The sequence below is a fragment of the Oryctolagus cuniculus genome, chromosome 3, assembly GCF_051225735.1.
Source record: "Oryctolagus cuniculus isolate XC-2025 breed Fujian yellow rabbit chromosome 3, ASM5122573v1, whole genome shotgun sequence".
NCBI classification, from domain to species: Eukaryota; Metazoa; Chordata; class Mammalia; order Lagomorpha; family Leporidae; genus Oryctolagus; species Oryctolagus cuniculus.
The window spans coordinates 180,182,525-180,199,473 of NC_142869.1; the positions used below are offsets into that span (position 1 = coordinate 180,182,525).

A 16,949-nucleotide genomic window follows, 5' to 3' on the forward strand; every position below is an offset into this window, starting at 1 on the left:
ATGATAGAAAAACTGCATGTGAGTCACCTAAATGAGATGGAGCCAGGGAAGGGCGTGGGAAGGAGGGGCCCCAGGAGTGGAGCCTTGGGCCTGTGCTTCCGCATGGCTCCCCTTTCAACCACCCAAGTTCCTTCCTGCCTGCCATATTAGCCGGCTGTGTGCGCTCTGCTCTCTGCCCTGACCCCCTGCCCTCCACAGACACAGCTTGGTTAGGGCAGGGACCGTCCTACACTTCTTGGGCCTTTGGGGCTGAAGCCGGAGGCCGGCGCTCTGCTTGGCTACCGCCACCACCCAGAGCCGCCACCTGCTCCTCAGGCCTGCTCTGCAAGGGCACAGCAAGGTTCGCACTCCCTCGCATGTTCACCAAGACCTTCCCTGCTCCAGCACACACCTGCAGAATGCCCTGGCTCCCAAGGCGAATCCTGAGCCCAGCTGTCAAACTGGCCTGCTCGCCTCTCCCTGAGCTCCTTGCCTCCGGGCCCTGGCTCACGCCTTTCTCAGTCTCCCATTTTCTCCCTGGGGACATCTAAGGCGCCTGCTGGCCAGGCTTGCTCCTCTAAGCTCCCAGCTGCCTCGCCAGGGGTTCTAACCCCCGTGGTACAGCATGTGCACGTGTCTCTCACTCCTGCCTTCCCCGGTATCTGTTACAGGTCTGCAGCCTGCAGAAAGCAAGAGGGCGAAGGAGGACTGTCCGAGTGTGGCTCAAGTCAGAAGCAGAACTAGGTAAGGCTGGTTCAAGACTGGCCTGGGTTTAGATCAGGGCAGGGTTAGTCAATTCCTAGTCCCACCCACTAGGCGGCGCCCGCAGCCTCGTTCCGGTCACGACGCCTTCGGTTTTTGAAGTCTATTACCTGTCTGACAAGTTTCCTTCCTGCCCTACTGTCCCTTTAAGAAGGTGAACCAGGTGAGGCCCGGACTCCGCCCAGGGCGCTGGCCCCGCCCCCCGCCCCCGCCCGGCCCGCCCGGCTCGCCCAGTCCCCGGCGACCTGGCGCAGCCGTCCGGGCCGCGGTCCCAGGTCCCGGCCCGGCGCCATGGAGCGGCGCTGGCCCCTGGGGCTCGGGCTGCTGCTGCTGCTGCTGCCACCGCCCCCGGGAGCGCGCGCCAAGGAAGGTACTGACCCCCGCCCTCGCGGCTCCCACTTCCCCTCGGACCCAGCACCCCCCTCCCCGCCTCGTGAGCCGGCATTCCAGAAGAGGCCCTCCTGCCCGCGCCCCCTCTCCAGCCGCTGGGTTTGCCCTGGCCGCCCGGTTATCGGCTGGCCAGGCCAATCTTCGGCCTTTAACCCGAAACTGCTGCTGTCCCGAGTCAGTCACCCCGCCCCTGCCCGCCGGCAGCTGGCCTCTGGAGGTGGACAGTGTGCTCTTGACCGCTGGCAGGAAGCGGCGCCTGCTCCCCGGCCCCAGGCTTCGTGGGACCCTTCATTCCCAGGCAGTCCCAGCCTGGGGTGCCCAAGCCAGGGATCCCAGCCTTCAAGTTTGGGCTGGAGAGTCGCCTTATGCCAACTTGGGCCTGCAGAGCCAAGGACCTGCCTTGGGGTGAAGGGTTAGGACTTGCTACCCTAGTTCCCAGTTACAGGGCTCAAACCTCACAGGCTTGCACATCCTCTGAGGCCATGCTCCCCACACTTCCAAACCCGGAGCCGCGCTGCGCACTCCCAATAACAGGCCGCAGCATGCTGGCCGTGCAGGAACCCCCTTCCCCACCGTGGTATCCACGGCGGAGCAACCCCCTCCTGTCCATCTATTCCAATTCTGCCCCAGGCTGCACCAGTCCAGGTGACAGAGGGTGCAAGTCTCTTGGGGCTGCTCTCATGTTTCCTGCATCGACTTTCGCCAAAGATTCAGCACTCCAAGCCTTGTCCTACTCTGCCATCCTTCTTCCTCTGGAGGGAGACATGAAACCCCTAAGCTCTTCACTCCCTTGTCCCTGGGCCCTCTTCCTTCCCCAAGCCTCAGAAAACCTCAGCTGTCGGGAAGAGGCTGTGGAGGCCTGGGGCTTGGGCCCCTCCTCTCCAGAGGTGACCGGCTCATTTTCTCCCCACCTTCAGTCACTCTGATGGACACAAGCACTGCACAGGGAGAGTTGGGCTGGCTGCCGGACCCCCCGGAGGATGGGGTAAGTATCAGGAGGGAAGGATTTGGCAAGGCTCAAGGCTGCAGGCCAGTGGGAAATGGGGCGGAGAGGTGGGTGGAGGAACCGAGAAAAGAGCAGGAAAAACTGGAAGTGTCTCTCCAGGAGGGGGACGGATGGGAGGCTGACTCAGAGGCTCCAGAATGGGACCTGGGGAGGGGGGTGTCAGACTTCACCCCATAGAGAATGTCTCAGTGGCCTGGCTCCTCCACCCCCAGTGGGGAATGCCTGGGAGGACCACAGCAGGGGGCGGAGGATGAGCCCACCTCCCTGGGGAAAGAATGCCCCAAGCTGGGGTGGTTGAAGGCTGAAGCCAGTGCATTGCTTACAGAGGGACAGAAACACCAGGTAGGCATCCTCGATCTAAGAGCCATGCTTTGCAGTGGAGCTGCAGAGTTAGGTTTCAGGGTGTCAGGGAAAGCGTGTTATTTTCAGAGAGGAAAGCCAAAGTGCCCACCAAATCCTGCAAGAATCTTTGACTCCCCATGGTTAAAAACCTTCCCCAGCCCTTGGTAGGCTCTGCACTCCCACCCAAGCACACGGCATGCACACCGTGCATTCCAGCGGCCGAGCAGCTCTGTGCCCTTTCCCTCTGTGGGTAGGGTACCCCTGAGATGCAGTGAGTGGAGGTCAGTTATGGGAAGTCCAGGGAGCACCTTCTGCCACCCAGCAGAGCTGGCTCCGAATCAGGCCAGGCTCCTGAACTCTGCTCTCTGGGTGTCGCTTCTTACTTCAGTGCAGTCTCTGGCTCTGGGGTCAGAATTACTGTGTCTTTCCCTTTGGGTCCTAGGGTCCTGGCTCCATTCTCTGCTCTCCCACAGAGTGGCCTGTAATTAGAGTTATAGACTAAACCATAATGTATCCTCCAGGAGGGGCTGTTTGGAAAATCCTGGATTAGGCCAGCCCTAATAGGCACTTCATCTCATAAACCAGCTAATCACTCTACAACGACGGCTGCAGGTCCATCTGCTGGCTCCCACGGGCTGTTACCCCACCCAAATAACTCTCTCCTAATTGGGCTGTGTAAGTCAGTCCCCCTCCTCTTCAGCCTAGGTGAAAGAGCCCAGTGCTGGGAAGGCTAGAACACAGCCAGCACACACACGCTGCCTCCCTCCAGCAGATCCCCTCGCCTTCTCCCCATCTTTTCAAAACACGCGTGCATGCACACATTCTGGGTCAGGCTCCCCAGACTGCACCCGTGTGGAAGCCAGCAGGCTGAGTGATGGGTGAAAGGACCCTTCCTGCTGAGCCCAGACAGCTGGTTGTCCCCCATCTGTCACTGCTGGACCTGGGAGAGGAAAATTACAGCTGGGAACATCTGCTTCTCCGGGCTCCAGCTGCAGCTGTGGCACTCGGGTTAATGTGCTGCACATTAACCACCCACCACCCTGTGCACCTGGCCGTGCACTTGGGCTTCCCAGCACAGCTTCCTCTTAGGAACAGACTCCAGGTGCCTTTTCATTGCCTTTCAGACACTGCTTGCCCGATCTTTGAACTTCCCTAACAAAATGCAGAAATCACAGCAGTATGTATTTCTACCCCACCCCACCCAGAATGCGTAATTAATGGTGCTTCCTGCCTTCTCCCAGAACTGAGAGCAGAGCTGAGAGCCCGTGCGTTGCAGTGGGCAAAAACTCCAGGAAAGTGAACTTTCCAGGGGCCTTATTCTCTATCCAATTATGGGTTGCAACCAAAATGGAATATTTATGGAATCTGAACACATCTTTCATAAATTCATCCAGCAAAGAAAATACTTAAGAATAATTGAGAATGCTTTTTGAAGAATGAAATGGGCAACTTGTCCTACCACAGATAGGGACTATCAGCTGCAGTTAATACATGTGGCATTGCACAAGAATACTCAGCTCAATGGAAAAGTACAGAAAGTCCAGAAACTAACCCACATATATGAGGTTTTAAGGTGTGATAACATTGAAATTACCAATCCATGTAGAAAGTATTGGAGGGAGAGAAAAAATTCTACCCTCTGAAGGTCTAGTAATGGAGTCTATGAGATAATGAGCAGTAAGCAAGGTAACATCAGAAAATCCACTTTTTTAAAAAAATTTATGTATTTATTTGAAAGAGAATTACAGAGAGGGGAAGAAAGAGAGAGAGAACTTTGATCTTCTGGTTCACTCCCCAAATGGCCTCTAAGGCCAGAGCTGAGCCAGGCTGAAGTCAGGAGCCTGGGACTCCATCAGGGTCTCCCATGTGCGTGGCAGGGGCCCAAGTACTTTGGCCTTATCCACTGCTTCTCCAGGCACATTATCGGGGAGCTGGGTAGGAAGGGGAGCAGCTGGGGCTTCCACAGGTGCTCATATGGGATGCCAGTGTCACAGGCTGTGGGCAGCCTACCCTGCTGCACCGCAATGCCTGTTTAATCAACAACAACAAACACTGGAGTTCCACAAAATAAGAGACTTGAAGGGTCAGTTGATTGAGCATGTGTAGCTTGCTGAGCTGCAGAAAAGGAGTGGAGCTCGGGGCTGGGTTCACCTGTGCATTGTGAACAAAGGCTGTCCTGCTTTGCGATTAGAAGTCTCAGGAAGCACAAGTCTGGAAGCAGCACTTTTCCTGATACAGCTAATTTACAGAGGTAGATTTCCCTTGGAGATGTAAATGTCCTTTACAAAGGGCTTTTCGAGCTACACCCAGGTCTGCAGTTTCTCAGAATAGCTAGCTTGAAATAGGCCAAATAAGTACTTGGGAGTGTTGTGTCCTAAGCCCCAACTGTATCAACTAGTCAATAAATTGACAGTGGCACTGTAAAAGAAAAATGGTTAAAATATGCCTCCATTTCACACTGTACACAGAAAAATAAATCCTAGGGAAATCAAAATCCAAACCCAAAAAAAAACTTACAAAAATCTTAGGAGAAGATATGGGATTGGCAAAAAGTATATTAATATCCAGTGTTGATGAGACTTTGAGAAAATGAGCCCTCTTGCATTGTTGGTGAGCCTTCTTAGAAGACAATTTAGCAGTATCCTAAAATTTGTAACCTGTCTACCTTTTGATACAGCTATTGTAGAAATCTTCTAGAAGGCTTTCATTAAGTGTACATATTTGCTTTAAAAAAAAAAGCCTACCCAAATGTCCAGTAATAGGTAGTAATTAAGTTATCTATGTCCATGTAATGGAAGCTATTTATAGACTGTTAAAAGAGAGATAAATGATTGCATGCTCTTGTGGATACCTTTCAAAGGCTTATTTATTACAACAGAAAGTAGGTTACAGAATAACACTTGCATGATCTCATTTATGATAGAAACAAAATAGAAGCATTTTCAGATGTTTCTCTGGAGCCGTTGAAAATGTTCTGAAAAGTTTTGCTCCAACTCGTTAAGAGTGGTTGCCTCTGGGAATGAGGGTGAAAGGTTGGGAAGGGACGTAAATGTGTTCTTCTGTGTAAGTCTTTATGCTTCGGCTCTTGATAATAAGCACAAGGAGACATAATGATTAAGAGCACAAACTCCAGAGCCTGGAGTACCTGAGTTTATGTCCCAGCTCTGCCTCTTCAGAGCGAAGTCCACTGGGCAAGTCATTCTGCACTCTGCCTCAGTTTCCCCATGGAAAGTGCTTAGAACAATGACTGGTTATGGTAAGTGCTGTATTAGTGCTAGCCATTGTTATTATCATGTGTAAAAATTGTTTTAATGTGAAAGAAGTTGAGGACTACCACCTACAGTGCTGGCATCCCATATGGGCCCCAGTTCAAGTCCTGGCTACTCCACTTTGATCTAGCTCCCTTCTAAAGCAGCGGAAGATGGCACAAGTTCTTGGTCCCCTGTCACCCACGTAGGAGACCTGGAGGAAACTCCTGGCTCCTGGATTCAGCCTGGCCCACCCCTGGCCATTGCAGCCATTTGGGGCGTGAACCAGCAGATGGAAGATCAATCAGATCAATCTCTCTCTCTCTCTGCCTCTGCAGTTCCTTCTCTGTAACTCTGACTTTCAAATAAGTGAATAAATCTTAAAAAAAAAGAAATAGTTTAGGAGGGCCAGAGTAGTGTCTAGCAGCCCCGCCACTCTATTTATTTATTTACTTATTTGCTTATTTATTTGAAATTGAGACAGATATTCCATCCACAGGTTCACTTCTCAGATAGCAGCAATAGCCAGGTCTGGGCCAGGCCAAAGCCAGGAGCAGACATTCCATCCTGGTCTTCCACGTAGAGGGCAGGGGCCCAAGTACTTGGCCATCCTCTGCTGCCTTCCTAGCTCATTAGCAGGAAGTGGATGGGAAACAGAGCAGCTGGGCCTTGAGCTAGCACCCCAGTAGAGGGTGCTGATATCAGAAGCAGCTGCTTAAACCTGCTGCATCACAGTGGTGATTTTTTTAACAGCTGTAACTGGCAGGCATATCGGAGAAGGTGGGCTTCCCTATACAAAGAGTTCTGTGTTTGTTTTTGCCCTCCAAAAGCATACAGATTTTAATATTTCAAAATAAGTTTTCTCTTCTCTGAACAAGTAGGCAGAAGGGTTTTGTGAATGAGCTTTGCTTTTGGGGTACCTGACAGCTCTGCAGATGAAATAGGTAAAAATTGGTGCATACACGTACTCTTGAGGTTGGAGATGGCTGACTGAAGGGACCAGGACTGGCTAGGGGTGTTAAGGGACTATTGTCCATCCTATAGCCAAATAAATCCCTAAGTATAAACACTTACCCACTATCCTGGGACCAAGGGGTGGGGAGAGGCAGGACAAGTAGTATGAACCTGGAGGGGCTCTGACACCAGCTACTTTTCTTCAGCCCTAATATGCCTGGGTTTAGGAAGCAGGTGAGGATCTGATGCCTGGCTCTTCCTTCTCTTCTCGCAGTGGAGTGAGGTGCAGCAGATGCTGAATGGGACGCCCCTGTACATGTACCAGGACTGTCCAATGCAAGAAGGTGGAGACACTGACCACTGGCTCCGCTCCAACTGGATCTACCGGGGAGAGGAGGCTTCGCGTGTCCACGTGGAGCTGCAGTTCACCGTGCGAGACTGTAAGAGTTTCCCTGGAGGAGCTGGACCTCTGGGCTGCAAGGAGACCTTCAACCTTCTGTACATGGAGAGTGACCAGGACGTGGGCATCCAGCTCCGACGGCCCTTGTTCCAAAAGGTGCTGCTACTGCCCCACTGCCATCTCAGTCCTGACAGCGATCCTTGCCTTCCTTACCTGACCCCACTCAGCTAAGAAAATTGAAGAAAGTGGCAGAGACAGGGAGAGAGTGCAGATGTGGAGTAAGGAAAAGAATATGGAACTAGTGCTGGCGTTGAGTCCCTTTTCCCCTGTCTCCTGGCTTTGGAAGTATCAGTTGACCTCTCGAAGCTCTGGTGTCCTTATTATAAGATAGTGATAATAGGGCCAGGCTTATCTTCTAGAAGCTTTTACAGGCATCCACTGAGATAACACGATGCCATAGTAGAGGTGGTAGAGGAAGTATATGCAGTGCAGAAGCAGTCAGACTTCTCCCTCTCCGCGCACCTGCCGTGCAGGTGACACACCCCGTGAGTACAGCAGGAGTTATGTGGTGAGACCATTCTCTGCAGGTGAGGTCTAGTACCATGCCTTTTTTTCCTACTGAGGAAAGCATACAAGCATGCAAAGGAGCAAAGAGTATTTTATAGGATATGCTCTCCTTTCTTTCACATAAGAAAATGTTGTGGAATTTTTATTAATAATTAATTATGTCCATTGCAGCTGATCATGTCACCAGCACTGGGGTTGGGAACCCCTCCAAATAGTGGAAATTTTATGGACCGTGGAGTCCCACTGCTTGGGTTCCAGTCCTGGCCCCATCACGTAGTAGCTATGTGATTTCGCACGAGGTCTCTACATTCCCTTAGCTTTCTTTTCCTCGTCTCTTAAGTATAGGTGATAAGTCACCCTGTCTAGTAGATTGTTGCATGGGGTAATGAGCATAATGCACATAAAATGCCAAGCCTGCTACCTCACACCATAATCAAGTTGTAAAGCACAGGTTGCAGATTGTTTTTCTGAAATGCTTGGGGCCAGATATGTATTGAATTTCATAATTTTTCAAATATTTGCAAATATATAATGAGAGACCTTAGGAATGGGACCCAAAACTAAGCAAGAAATTCATTTATATTTCATATACACCTTATATCCCCAGCCTGAAGGTAATTTCCGCTGTTATTTTTAGTGTGCCTGCATTCTGACTGAGACCTGTCACATGAGATCAGATGTGAAATTTTCCACCTGTCAAGTCAGAACAGTGCTCACAAAGTTGTGGGTTGGGGAGCATTTCAGATTTGGGATTTTCGGGTTATGCATGCTCAACCATTTATTGCCAAAACCGTTGTCACTGTTATGCAGGAATGAAGCATGACTCTGCCACCCCGCCCCTCTGCTCACCCCCCTCCCTCCTCCCAGGTCACCACAGTGGCTGCAGACCAGAGCTTCACCATTCGAGACCTTGCATCTGGCTCCATGAAGCTGAATGTGGAGCGCTGCTCCCTGGGCCACTTGACGCGCCGTGGCCTCTACCTTGCCTTCCACAACCCAGGCGCCTGTGTGGCCCTGGTGTCCGTACGTGTGTTCTACCAGCGCTGTCCTGAGGCCGTGCACAGCTTGGCCCAATTCCCTGACACTCTCCCAGGACCCGTTGGGCTGGTGGAAGTGGCAGGGACCTGCTTGCCCCATGCACAGTCCAGCGCGGGGCCCTCGGGTGCACCTCGCATGCATTGCAGCCCCGATGGCGAGTGGTTGGTGCCTGTGGGCCAGTGCCACTGCGAGCCTGGCTATGAGGAAGGTGACGGAGGCACGGCATGCATTGGTAAGGACAGAGGTGGTGAGAACCCGGGGACCACGTGGGCTGGAAGGAAGCCTGTGCTCCATCCCAGTGATTTTTAGCCCAAGTGCCTGAGAGCAGGCTGGGGGGAGGGGGCCACCCCAGCAGAGATGTTTCCAGTACAAGGGATTGGACAGGTGCTGGTTCTGCCTGTGAAAACAGTAGACAACCACAATTCTTCTACTTTGTCTCTACAGCCTGCCCTAGTGACTCCTACCGGACCGACGTGAGCACACCCCATTGTCTCAAGTGCCCCCAGCACAGCACAGCCACCTCTGAGGGAGCCACCATCTGTACCTGTGACAGTGGCCACTACAGAGCCCCCGGAGAGGGCCCCCAGGAGGCATGCACACGTGAGTCTGAGTGCAGGGCTAGCCATCAGGAGGAAGGGCTGGGCTGTTGCTGAGCCCTTATGAGGGCCAGAATTTTCCAGAGCGTCTCAGATATTGGAGACTGTCTAGGGTGGCAGGCACTTGTCCCTCGCCTGGTCCCCTGCTCTCCCTGGGAGAATGCAGAAATGTGCAAATGTTCCTTTATCCTCAGTAGGAATTAAGTGTCTCCACGAGGACTTTGAAAATCAGGGTGGGGGGAAGCAGGGCTCAGCAGCTTGGTGAGGACAGAGCTACAACCATCATGGCTCCTCTTCTTCCACAGGTCCACCCTCGGCCCCCCAAAACCTGAGCTTCTCTGCATCGGGGACTCAGCTCTCCCTGCGCTGGGAGCCTCCTGCAGATATGGGGGGACGCCAGGATGTCAGATACAGCGTAGGGTGCTCCCAGTGCCAGGGCTCAGCCCAGGACGGGGGGCCCTGCCAGCCCTGTGGGGCCAGTGTGCGCTTCTCCCCAGGGAACAGGGAGCTCACAGTACCCAGGGTGCGCGTCGATGGCCTTGAACCCTACACCAACTACACCTTCAACGTGGAAGCGCAGAACGGTGTGTCGGGGCTGGGGAGCTCCAGTCCCGCCAGCGCCTCCTTGAGCATCGGCATGGGGCATGCAGGTAAGGGACCTGGAGCAAACGGGAAAACAGGCGTCAGCTGCTGGACAGGAAGTCGTGTGTAGTATTGAAACATGACTTAAGTGATTTCCTCTTCTCCTTCCACATCCAACTGTCTGCCTGTGGACTCCCAGAGTCGCTCTCAGGCCTGTCTCTGAGACTGGTGAAGAAAGAACCCAGGCAGCTGGAGCTGACCTGGGCAGGGTCCTGGCCCCGCAGTCCCGGAGGAAACCTGACCTATGAGCTGCATGTGCTGAACCAGGTCAGATGCTGCTGGCAGGCACCTTCCGAGTCTGCACCAGGATATTCCCTGACCTCGCTAGCCTGGGGTGCCATCTTGGGGGGAGCCGCCCAAGCTAACTCTGTAGCTTTCCTTGGACAAAAGGCCACCAAGAACCCTGTCCTTATCATTCTGCTGGGCAAACCCTCCCCACCTGCTTGCACGACTATCCGTCACCTCCAGCCAGGTCTGTCTGGGCACAGCCCAGTGACTGCAGGTTCCACCCCCAGGACGAAGAACGGCACCAGATGGTTCTTGAACCCAGGGTCTTGCTGACAGAACTGCAGCCAGACACCACATATATCGTCAGAGTTCGGATGTTGACGCCACTGGGCCCTGGCCCCTTCTCACCTGACCATGAATTCCGGACCAGCCCTCCAGGTGGGTTATCTCCCGTTCTACCCTGCACCCATAGGTACACACCTGTTGTCCACTGAGACACCTCAGCTCCCTTTAGAATCGCTGATCCTGCCTCTTTGTCTACACACAAACTCAGACCCCCACACGCACTTCCCAGAGTAAGGGGCAAATGCATACACAGCACCCGGTGACAGAACTGACTCTGGTGTCCCCAGGGCCAGGCCCTTCTGACCCCCTCATCCCTGCGGGCTGTGAGCCCCCCACCCCAGGCCTCCTCACCCCATTTGCCTGCAGTTTCCAGGGGTCTGACCGGAGGAGAGATCGTGGCCATCATCTTCGGGCTGCTGCTTGGCGTGGCTCTGCTGCTGGGGATTCTCGTGTTCCGTTCAAGGTGCTGACTCCCGTCCCCTCCCCTTACACCTGTCCCAGTCTCTGTCCCATTAGAAGCCCCTGGTGGTAGCTCTGACAGCCCGCCCATTCCCTGGTCCTGAAGCTCAAACGCAGCCCTTGCTGCTGGAGCAGATTCTGCCAGAGCCCGTGGGGCCCCTGAGTGGTCCCAGGGCCCTGAGGAGACGGACTCCTGCCTCTCACAGGAGGGGACAGCGGCAACGGCAGCAGAGGCCACGCGACCACGTCACAGATGTGGACCGAGGTGAGTGTGAGCACGCGTGCATGCATGTGCATTCGGACACGCGTGTGTGCATGGAAGGGTGCCGCTGAGAAGGAGTTCATGTTTGCCAGGCTAACCCTGGAGGCCCATGTAGAGTTTTTGTCCGTGGGGCTTTTGTGTTTTGCTACCTAATTAACTTTGGTTAATTAACTCTGTCCTGATGGCCCGCCAGTGGCTCTGCTGCAGTTATCTCTCATTAGCTGTTGGTGCCACCGCGCTGTCACCTTGGGCTCTGGGCATCCCAGTGACCGGGTCTGTGAGCTGAGGCTGGGCAGCAGGGAGTGGAGGTCCTCGGAGGCACATGGACGTCCTGCTTGTCACCTCATTAGATGTTGTGCCTTAGGGGGATCAGCGGCCATGGGAGGACTAGGGTGGGAGCGAGGCTTGTCTGAGAATGTGAATGAGGTGTGAGTGACGGAAGCAGCATGGGGGGAGGCGAGAGACTGGAAGCAGGGTCAGAGCGGGGGAAGGTTGGGTAACTCACGCCGGGGGTGCTTCTCGGCTCTTGGTTCTGACCCACTGCTTTGGACCTTGGGGAGTGAGGATGGGCAGTTTGGAGCATAGACAGGAAGAAGGAGGCCCAGGCCTGGAGGCTTAGTGGCTAAGGATAGAGACGACTCTCCCACTGCATGCAAAACAGCACTCACCTCGGGGACCTCCTCCACTGCAGACCCCCTGCTCCTCACCACCCACCACCCACCCCCAATACTCCTGAGCCCTCCTCGCCCTCCCCACAGAGGACAAGCTGTGGCTGAAGCCCTACGTGGACCTCCAGGCCTATGAGGACCCTGCGCAGGGAGCCCTGGACTTCACCCAAGAGCTGGACCCAGCCTGGCTGGTCGTGGACACTGTCATAGGGGAAGGTGAGTTTTTCTTGCTATGCACTGCACACAGCCAGTCCTCCGTGTGGGAGCACGGAGCTGCCGTGGGCCCCTCCTCCGGCCTCCCTGGGGAGCCCAGAGTTCCCAGCTGAGGTCCCTGGACTCTGCCCCACATCCCTTCCATCTGCTGCCTGAGGCAGCCCCCACCTCCTGCACACTCAGATTCTGTGGGTATGCAGGTTCGGACAGTGTTCGATCCACCGTCCTTGTTCATGGAGCTGTTGCTGTGCTGAGACTCCTGCTCTTCTCAGATGGCTCCCAAACATGGGAGAGACTGGCAGCCTCCCTAGCCCAGCATTCCACCCCATCCGGGGCCCAGTGTCCTTGGGCTGCCCTGATCCCCTGAGTCCCCAGAGGAAATGGATCTGAGTAGAGAACAAAGCTTGGCAGTGTCCTTGCCTGTTGTGTGGCTAAGCCAGCTGAGCTGTGACTGGAGGAGCTCCCGGAAGAGAGGCAGCCAGGGTCAGCCTCACCTTCCCCTGTCCCTTGGGCTGGTCTGGCTTGCTCTTCCTGGACACACCCCAGTCCCATTGCTCAGGGCAGTTAACTGCACACTTGCTGTAAATCAGCAATGGTGCTGACATGGAAATGTGAAAAGCAGCACTGAACATGTTGCAGAGCTTCCCTGCAGACCCAGCCACCATCCCTTCCCCAAGCCCTGTCCCAGGAGGCAACCTCCGTGTTCTGGGTCCTCCAGAGAACAAAAGGGGATTGGAGGGCCAGAAGGAGCCACTGTTGCCTCCTGAGAGAGCCTGGCACTGCACTGGGCCATGTCCCCATTTTCTTTCCACCCAGGAGAGTTTGGAGAAGTGTACCGAGGGACCCTGAGGGTCCCCAGCCAGGACTGCAAGACGGTGGCCATTAAGACCCTGAAAGACACCTCTCCCGATGGCCAGTGGTGGAACTTCCTTCGAGAAGCGACTATCATGGGCCAGTTCAACCACCCTCACATCCTGCATCTAGAAGGCGTCGTCACAAAGAGTATGCTCTCCACCAGCCTGGGGCGAGAGGGTGGGAAGGAAGCGGGAGACCGCCAGAGGCGGAGGGAGGGCGTGCTGCCAGGGGCAGGCAGACAGGACTGCACATGGTGACGTGTGCCTCGTGTCTCAGGAAAGCCCATCATGATCATCACGGAGTTTATGGAGCACGGAGCCCTGGATGCCTTCCTGAGGGTGAGGGGGATGGAGGACCCGCTGGGAGGGTGACATGCTCTCTGGGGGGAGACCCTGCCCGTCCCCTGACTCACACACTCACTCTGCTGCAGGAGCGGGAAGGCCAGCTGGTCCCTGGGCAGCTGGTGGCCATGCTGCTGGGCATAGCGTCCGGCATGAACTACCTCAGTGACCACAGTTATGTCCACCGGGACCTGGCTGCCAGGAACATCTTGGTGAGTCAGAACCTGTGCTGCAAGGTGTCTGACTTTGGCTTGACCCGTCTCCTGGACAACTTTGATGGCACCTACGAAACCCAGGTGAGAGCCCTGTACACACTGCGTACACTTCGACACGCGCCGCGCCGTTTCCTGTCGTGCGCGCGACCACGAGGATCCGTGCTCATGGGCGCACAGCAACCTCCCATCTGTGCCCTGAAATACCACTTCCTGTCCCATGTGCCTTCTCAGGGAGGAAAGATCCCCATTCGCTGGACAGCCCCTGAAGCCATTGCCCACCGAATCTTCACCACGGCCAGTGACGTGTGGAGCTTTGGGATTGTGATGTGGGAGGTGCTGAGCTTTGGGGACAAGCCCTACGGGGAGATGAGCAATCAGGAGGTGAGTCTGGGACATTCTTCCCCAAGTCATCCAAACTGACACCTCTCAGCTCCCAAAATCTCCCACGGCCTTTTCCTGCAAAGATCCTTATTTCTTCTTCTCGATCCACAAGTCTTCTACACTCCTGTTTCTTTGTTCTGGTCCCTTTACCAGCTCCATACTACTCTCAGCTCTGCTCAGAGGTGCTTGTGGGCACCTTGCAATGATTTGTCTGGCCTCAGGTTTCTCCGGGGCCTCCAGGGAGGCCTCCTCCCCTAGGGAAGCTCTCTGCTCTCACCCTCAGGTGATGAAGAGCATCGAGGATGGGTACCGACTGCCGCCTCCCGTGGACTGCCCTGCTCCTCTGTATGAACTCATGAAGAACTGCTGGGCATATGACAGTGCCCGCCGGCCCCACTTCCACCAGCTGCAGGCGCACCTGGAGCAGTTGCTTGCCAACCCCCATTCCTTGAGGACCATTGCCAACTTTGACCCCAGGTAACCATGCTGAGGAAGGACAAGGGAATTAAGGCAGATCCTGGAGAATGGAAGTAGGTGTTCTGCCCCACCCACCAAGTGAGAGCCTGGGAAGCCCTGCATGGAGCCCAGCACGTGAGGTGGGACTGTGGTAGGTGCCCTGAGGAGAGGCCACCCCGCTGGTGGACATGCAGTCCCTGCTCCAGAGCTCTAGTTTGAAAGAGGATGGGGGCAGGCCCCGCGGCTCACTAGGCTAATCCTCCGCCTTGCGGCGCCAGCACACCGGATTCTATCCCGGTTGCCCCTCTTCCAGGCCAGCTCTCTGCTGTGGCAAGGGAGTGCAGTGAAGGATGGCCCAAGTGCTTGGGCTCTGCACCCCATGGGAGACCAGGAGAAGCACCTGGCTCCTGGCTTCGGATCAGCACGGTGCACCAGCCGCAGCACGGCGGCCATTGGAGGGTGAACCAACGGCAAAAAGGAAGACCTTTCTCTCTGTCTCTCTCTCTCACTGTCCACTCTGCCTGTCAAAAAAAAAAAAAAGAAAGAAAGAGGATGGGAAGCAGAGGCAAGTGCTCCTGGAGAATCCTGAAAGGTACTGCTTGAAGTCTGCTGCAGATTATCCACATTCGCAGGAGGAGTTACAGCTAGGGCCCCAACTCCTTGACTTCATGGTTAGTCTCCATCCCGTTCTCCGTCTCAGCTGCCTATTAGATCCTCCCTGGAGTTCTTGCCTATTCCGCTGCATTGTACATTCTCTGAGGAACTTTTGTGGCCCAGTTCAGGACCTGGGAATGCATCTCCCACCCCACAGAAATATTCCTGGGTGTGAAGGAAAGGTTCAGTCAACAAAGTTTGCAGTACCCACGGGTGCAAGCTCTTTGCTAAATATTGAAGACAAACCAATGCTTACCATCTGCTACCTGTTCCAGGGAGCTTGGGCAGTTAGGTGGGGATGAGGAAGGCAGGGGCAGCCTTGAGGTTCTGGGAAGGCTGCCTGGTCCCATGGCCAGTCTCACGGGAGGGGAGAGCTGCAAACTGACAGATTACAGATGTGTAGGATGATAACAGCATCCAAAGAAGTTGGGGAGGCAGCAGAGGTCAGTGCAAAGAGGACCAGTCCTGCTGAGAAACGTGGACTTTGTCCTGAGTACAGAGAACCATCAACCAACATTTTAAGGGTACTCATAGGAGGAATATGGTCAGACTTGCATCTTACCAAAACATGACCAGAATGCAGGGACTGAACTGGTAAGAGGCGGGGAGGGGTGGGGAGGCAGGCCAGGCTGGACTTGCCATGCTTTATCTGGCAAACCAGCCCGGCGTACTGGCCTGTGTATCAAACCACCATATATAACCTTGTTTCTAGGAGAAAATGTGTTCCAAGTTCCAACTTTCGAAACTGTCTTTGGAGCACAACTCCCTCGTACGCTGGAGACTGCATGTGCTAATCTTTCTGGAATGTTGGATATTTTTTCCCCCAGCAGATTTACTTTGCTAATGGTTTTTGGCTCTGGCAGCCTTTGGTGCAGGAACACTCATTGTATTGTGGGTGTCAGAGTGCAAGAATGACAGTGGAGGTTGAAGGCAGCAGGCAAGGGCTGCTCCCAGGACTCAGGCTGCCACCCTGGAACATAACAGGACCACACCCGGCCGCTGGGCCTCTGTTGGCTTTAAAATCTGAAGCAGTTCCCAGGCAGGTGCCCAGAACCAGGAGCTCCAGGGTCTGCTTCTGTTGGGAGACTCCCTGGGCTGCCATCTTCCCTTGGCCTGTTGACATAGCACGGTTGCCAGCCTCCTGCTGCAGTGAGACACGAGAAAGCAGGAAGAAGTGGGTCCACAGACAGTGGTCTGGCTCCTCTCTGCACCCAGGCTGCCCACCTGAGTACTGGCTGCGGCTGCACAGTGGCGGAGGCTCTGGAGCCCCTAATGACAGAACCCGTGTCCCACAGGGTCACTCTCCGCCTGCCCAGCCTGAGCGGCTCAGATGGCATCCCTTACAGAAGCGTGTCTGAGTGGCTCGAGTCGATCCGCATGAAACGCTACATCCTGCACTTCCGCTCGGCCGGGCTGGACACCATGGAATGTGTGCTGGAGCTGACGGCTGAGTAAGGAGGCTGGCGTGGCCCGGGCTGGGGAGGGCAGCTGGGGTTTGAGCATCAGGACTCACAGCGCCCCCATCCCTGCCCACAGGGACCTGACGCAGATGGGAATCACTCTGCCGGGGCACCAGAAGCGCATTCTTTGCAGTATTCAGGGATTCAAGGACTGAGAGCTGCAGGGGGGACACCTGGAGCCACCCCCTACCTCCCTCTCCTCAGCGAGGAAGGACAGGGCCAAGGTCACTCACCAGCCCCTTCCCTCAACCTACTCACGTAGGCGATCGGTGCTGCTCCTGCCCAGTCTTCCAGAGGCAGCAGCCTCTGGGCCTTGGGAGCCTTTGTTTTAAAAAGGGAGGTAGAGGTAGAAGTATAACAGTGATGTGGGCAGGTGCTGGGGGAGGGTTTAATATATATACACATACATATACATATATATTTTTGTAAATAAACAGAAACTGAGTTTTCACTTTACCCCCTCTTCCCTTGAAAAGAGTCGACTCCTG

At 54.8% G+C, this 16,949-nt stretch overlaps 1 protein-coding gene across 1 annotated transcript; it reads left to right on the forward strand.

The window, feature by feature from the left end:
* The first annotated feature begins 953 nt into the window (after window positions 1-953).
* Window positions 954-16,917, forward strand: EPHA1 (EPH receptor A1). The gene is made up of 18 exons (XM_051849013.2): window positions 954-1,111; window positions 2,049-2,116; window positions 6,956-7,237; window positions 8,516-8,918; window positions 9,131-9,286; window positions 9,588-9,932; window positions 10,064-10,191; window positions 10,440-10,590; window positions 10,864-10,960; window positions 11,163-11,221; window positions 11,977-12,102; window positions 12,916-13,101; window positions 13,231-13,292; window positions 13,385-13,591; window positions 13,742-13,891; window positions 14,175-14,368; window positions 16,297-16,452; window positions 16,538-16,917. Exons 1-18 carry the CDS (start codon window positions 1,033-1,035, stop codon window positions 16,614-16,616), a joined length of 2,928 nt encoding a protein of 975 aa, XP_051704973.1. The 5' UTR covers window positions 954-1,032; the 3' UTR covers window positions 16,617-16,917.
* The last annotated feature ends 32 nt before the right edge of the window (window positions 16,918-16,949 follow it).

Excerpts from the sequence above, each read along its gene's own strand:
- EPHA1 (XM_051849013.2), top strand. The coding sequence starts at position 1,033 with ATGGAGCGGCGCTGGCCCCTGGGGCTCGGGCTGCTGCTGCTGCTGCTG. Across the intron at positions 9,933-10,063 it reads CATCGGCATGGGGCATGCAG|AGTCGCTCTCAGGCCTGTCT; the intron begins GTAAGGGACCTG and ends GTGGACTCCCAG. Across the intron at positions 10,192-10,439 it reads AGCTGCATGTGCTGAACCAG|GACGAAGAACGGCACCAGAT; the intron begins GTCAGATGCTGC and ends TTCCACCCCCAG.